This window comes from Monopterus albus, unplaced genomic scaffold (assembly GCF_001952655.1).
Source record: "Monopterus albus unplaced genomic scaffold, M_albus_1.0 scaffold75.1, whole genome shotgun sequence".
NCBI classification, from domain to species: domain Eukaryota; kingdom Metazoa; phylum Chordata; class Actinopteri; order Synbranchiformes; family Synbranchidae; genus Monopterus; species Monopterus albus.
The window spans coordinates 1,071,199-1,076,648 of record NW_018127955.1 but is presented as its reverse complement, the minus strand read 5'-3'; the positions used below and the strand labels follow the sequence as shown (position 1 = coordinate 1,076,648).

General features: G+C 41.7%; 1 protein-coding gene across 1 annotated transcript in view; it reads left to right on the top strand.

Annotated features, from left to right (window-relative positions):
* strbp (spermatid perinuclear RNA binding protein) overlaps positions 1–5,450 on the top strand; it is a 77,462-nt gene that overhangs the window by 65,978 nt on the left and 6,034 nt on the right. The window contains 5 exon segments of the mRNA XM_020605984.1: positions 2,276–2,484; positions 3,728–3,880; positions 4,068–4,202; positions 4,807–4,947; positions 5,425–5,449. Coding sequence (XP_020461640.1) covers positions 2,276–2,484; positions 3,728–3,880; positions 4,068–4,202; positions 4,807–4,947; positions 5,425–5,449 — 663 coding nt within the window.

Sequence of the window (5,450 nt, the reverse complement as noted above, 5' to 3'; positions counted from 1 at the left end):
TCTTCTGCATCTTTGTCAAGAAGCTTCCACAGGTCAATGCCTGAAAATAAAACATTACAGGACATTTATAAAGCATTTAATTACATACAAATAAATATATAACTACAAATGTGATTAATAGTGTACCCGTGGAAGCTGCAGCAGGTTCTGGCTGTGCCGGTGTTGATGTTGATGGTACGTCGTCATGAGGTGCGTTTTGGATTAAGGCAGCGCACTCTGACTTCAAGCAGCGCACAGCTGCATCAGCATTGTCTGGATTGTGAAAGCCAAGTGTTATAAGTATAAACGTGTCACTCTGTCACTGACTGCGTACACACATCTCACACACACACACTTAGCGGACGGACACGTCATCCTGATAGCATTAACAGGCATTGATGACGTGTTGTTATCCATCAGCTGTTGAGGACAGCACAAACACTGCACCTATGGAATCACAATGAGATCAGTGTGTGATTTATTATCCTGTGTTTATTCGGAGGGGACTATAAACTTGGACATCCATTGTATTAATAACAGACTTGACAATAAGGCTTGAATCTTAGGAATATAGTTTATCTTATTCAGTGGCACCAATTCAAAATGTTCCCACACTTGTGACCGTTTCCATGATGGCTCCATAGCGAGTCAATCCAAAATGTGTTGACAAGACGTAGGACAGAGGGCTGTTTCTATGGAGATAAAATACTATCAAAAATGTTACAAATGCGTGTTTAACGTTTTGTCTGTAACAAGCATTTGTGTGTGTGTGTCATGAGGATCACAAATGCGTGCTGCGCAATCTGCACAGTATTTACACAACGCTATTCCAAATGGACATTTTTTGTATATATTAAACAGTGGTGGGCCGTGCATTTGGTACCTGGGCCTTAAGTGGAGACTTACCCGACTTAATTCACCTCTTAATACCACCACTGTACGTCGCAATTATAGAAACCATTAATGCTATACAAAAATGCAATATAATAAAGTGTGGCATTACAGAGAGAGGAGTATTTTGCGTATTGAGGTTGAATACCGTTTTTACTAAAGCAAGAAACCCAGTTAAGACAACTCCAAAACCTCTACACTACAACCGCAACTGTGAAACCTGCGTTTCAGTATCATCGTAAGCCCTTTTCTAGTTTTGCTCTGACCAAACAATCAGAGGACGGAAAATCTTGACGTCATTGTGGGCCAGCTAGCTGGCCCTGTGAGGCGAATTTGAAATCTGATTGGTTAAAGAAACAGTCCCATTGCTAATATAGTTTAAGTTACATGGGCCAGCACTTCTGATTCTGAAGGCCCTGGGCAGATTAGATTGACATGGCAACACATAGAGGCTGATTATACTGCTAGTTATTTTTTCAGTGATTTGTGCACTATATGAATGACTGAATGCACAGAGAACTAGTAGATACAGTGTAATTACACTTCAGTACATACAGTGGGTACGGAAAGTATTCAGACCCCCTTAAATTTTTCACTCTTTGTTATATTGCAGCCATATGCTAAAATCATTTAAGTTCATTTTTTTCCTCATTAATGTACACACAGCACCCCATATTGACAGAAAAACACAGAATTTTTGACATTTTTGCAGATTTATTAAAAAAGTTGCGTATCTCAAGGAGGGTCAGACGATCATAAACCAAGGTAGAAACAACAAAAGAAGCATCAAATAACAAACGGCCCTGGTCTATTTTATAGCTGGAGAGAAAGAAAATGGTTGACTTACAATACAAGAGCAGGTATAAGAATACCTAACAAAGGTTACAAAATCTACACTGGATTTTTTTAAAGCTGCTGAAAAGGCAAAACCACACTCAGCAGTTAGATTTTGTTGTCTACAGACAAACCTTGATTCTTCTTCCATTGTTTCTATTTTTCTGTCGTTTCCCTTGTCTGTCTCTCTTGCTTTCACCCTCCTTCCATCCTTTTGAGGGAGATCAATAGTATTGATTGCTAGCGTTTTAGTAGGCCATCCAACCATCCCTGGCTCTTTCTTCATACAAGGAGAAGATGAACCACTATTATTGGAGGCATAGAGGCATTTTCAGATATGGGCAAACAGACAGAAAGTGATTGAAAGAGAAAGAAAATAGAGAAGCACCTTTATTCATCGATAAACAACCGACCAGAGTGTTGAAAACCTTTATAAAATAGGATTTATTACATCCACTATCTCTGAATTGGCCCAGTCTGTCCTGTTCAATCTATTATTGATATCCACAGTATGGACCCTACAAGTCCTCTACCCTAATCTGCTTTTTCTCTCCACTTTTTGGCCCATTAGTCCTGGACAGTAAAGCCATAGACTCCAACCAGCCAATGAATGCCCTGATGCGGTTGAACCAGATCCGGCCGGGGCTGCAGTATCGCCTGCTGTCCCAGTCGGGCCCGGTTCATGCTCCCGTCTTCACCATGTCCGTGGACCTGGATGGAACCATTTATGAAGCATCTGGATCTTCAAAGAAAACTGCAAAGCTCCATGTCGCCGTCAAGGTAAGAAGACAAATGAAGATAATGGGTGAAGTGTATTCTTTGTACTATATGTGCCACTGACAGGTGAACGATTTATAGCTAATCCAGCTAATACCTGAATTTCATTCTGACTGATTTGTTGGTGCATAATTGGGCATATACATAACCGAAATGATAAAAGATCCACTAATAAAACAGACAGATGATTCTTAGCTGCAGCTGTACCTGTGTGGATCTATAAATATGTTTCTGTCTCTGGGTGCCTATTGGTGAGTGTGTGCATGTCTGTGAGGATGGATGGAGGTGGGCAAATCCATGTAATCCCAAAGTGGTTGTGAACAAAGAGGCTCTCCAGAGCACAGAGCTGGGATAATCCGCTATTCGCTCCATTCCCATAAAAGGTTCTTTCTCCCCATCTCTCCCCCTTTTTTTATTCTCCTCCTCTCTCACTTTCTTTCTCTCGTGTACTCACCTTTTGATCTTCCATTCTCTCCCTCAGTTCCCCTCTGTCACCTATACTCTGACACAGTCTTCCTCTGTAGTGACTCATTCAGTAGCTGTAACACAATCACCTATTTGGGTCAAAAACTTGTCATTCTCATTTTTGTATTTGCCTGCATTATTATCCTGAATCACTTTGCCGCTGTGTGTGTGCTGGAGAGGACTTACAGTAGAGTCATGGGACGCTGTACAGCTCGTGTCTTGTAATGACTTTATTATAACCATTGTGCAAGTTAGATTGAACTCATGTAGGTACCTGCTGTATCCTACAGCATTGCTGCTAGATTTTATAGATTTTTGTTAAAATAGAGTATCTTCAGCATGGTGGAGTGTTGTAAGACTGAGATGTTGTGGTTGGACTTCCTGTCTGTGCACTGCATAGGTACATTTCTGGTTGATACCAGCAGTAAAGTCTTTTTGAAACAGAGCCATCGCACACAAAGAATCATTCATGTATCTGCATGAAATGAGTTTCATGTTGCTAAATCTATTTCATGCCATTTGGTGTGTAATTACAACAATTTAGCAAATAAATTAGCCTATTTTTAATTTTTGCTCTGCTAGCTAGTCTAACTGGTTACACTTTGGTGGTAGATGACGCTACAAGAGCACCGCTGGATGTTCCTCTATCTTTGTTGTAGTGTCATTATCTCAGCAGCTGCTTGTGGAACTACATGTGTAAAGTTAGTGATTTCAGTTTTGTCTCCTTTCTTCTTTCCTGCCATGTTGCATTCCTCCAACTCTTCTTTACTTCTCTCTCTAGGTTCTCCAGGCAATGGGCTACCCAACAGGTTTTGACTCAGATCTGGACCCCATGAGTTCAGACGAGAAGTCGGATGGTGAGGGGAAGAGTGAGACGTCTTCACACTCTAGCAATAACCCAACACACTCCTCAGACAGTTCCAACACACTGGAGGTGGGGGTTCATTTGAAATTACTAAAAGATGTTCATTGTGGTTTAAAGGCATAAAAGGTATCTAAGCTTAGTCAGATAGTATTCACTTTGGTGCTTCTAACCCCTCACCTGTTGTTTGTATGCTTTCTATTATAGTAATGAGGATGCCTTTAAATTAAATTATTTTAATAACCTCTTCTCTCCCCAGGTGCGAACTCAGGGTCCCATACTGACGGCAAGTGGAAAGAATCCTGTTATGGAACTAAATGAAAAGAGACGAGGTCTAAAATATGAGCTTATCTCTGAAAGTGGAGGCAGTCACGACAAACGTTTTGTTATGGAGGTGAGAGCTTCATACACACACAGACTGACGCTGGTAAAAGGTTATGTACAGATGTAGAAGAATGTGGACCTGTGACATATAACCACAAAGGTACAGAAAAACAATTCCCAGGTAGGCGTGCACTATAGCCAGGGAAAGACACATACAAAGGGACAGCCACATACACATGCACACACACACAGCAACAGCCTGATCACTGAGTCAATCAGTCAACTTGGTTCCTAAAGCGAGTCTGTTCTCTGTGGGGCGTGTTGTTTTGCGACATGCCTGGCTGCTCCGCCACACTGCTGATTGATTAGCAAGCCTGTTTGACAGCAGGCCATCCCTAAGCAAGCTGTCCTGTTCAGCCAGACTCACTGGATGACTTACTGATTACTCATAAGCTCATGGGTTTGGGCAGCATTGGTGTGTGATTGTTAGTTTTGGCAGACCAGTAGCACAAAAGGTGACAACTACTAGAAAAGACTACAGCAATAAGTACTGTGGAATGGAAAGTGAAATGCTATCATGGCTCCAGACCAGAGTGTTCCTTTTGTCTTACTCTATAAAATACTATTTGGTTCCTATTTTACATCGTGCGTGTGTGTGTGTGTGTGTGTGTCAGGTGGAAGTCGATGGACAGAAGTTTCGTGGGGCAGGCCCCAACAAAAAGGTGGCAAAGGCCAGTGCTGCTTTAGCAGCTCTAGAAAAGCTCTTCTCTGGTCCCAACGCAGCTGCAAATAAGAAAAAGAAGGTATTGCCTCAGGTAAGGAGACACACACGTAGATACAGTACACACCAGGCACTGAGAGCACTGCAGCGGTCTGCGGCACTTTCATTTACACACTGACAATGAAACCACACATAATCAAACCACCCTCGCAGTGTTTTTCCTGAAAGCCAAACTGTTGGTGCAACTTCAAAAAATGATTACATTTAAATCTCTTGTCAGGTTAGTGCCACCTTTAAGGAGACATGGCACAGTTTGTGTGCTTTGTTTACCCACACCTCATCAATAACATTATGGTTAACAAGTGTCTAAGCAGAGCAGCACTTAGCAGTTATCAGATAACCACTCTTCCACTTATTCAGTCAATGTGCTTGTTTGCTAACAGATATTTGTTGAACAATCCATTAGAGCATTGTCGTGTGCATAAGCGTGTGTGTTTTTGTACACTTATCTGTGTGTAATGAATGTTTGAAACACACTTACATTTTATAAACACTGTGGCCCTGTGTACAGACTAAAGGAGCCCTGGCGGCGGCGGC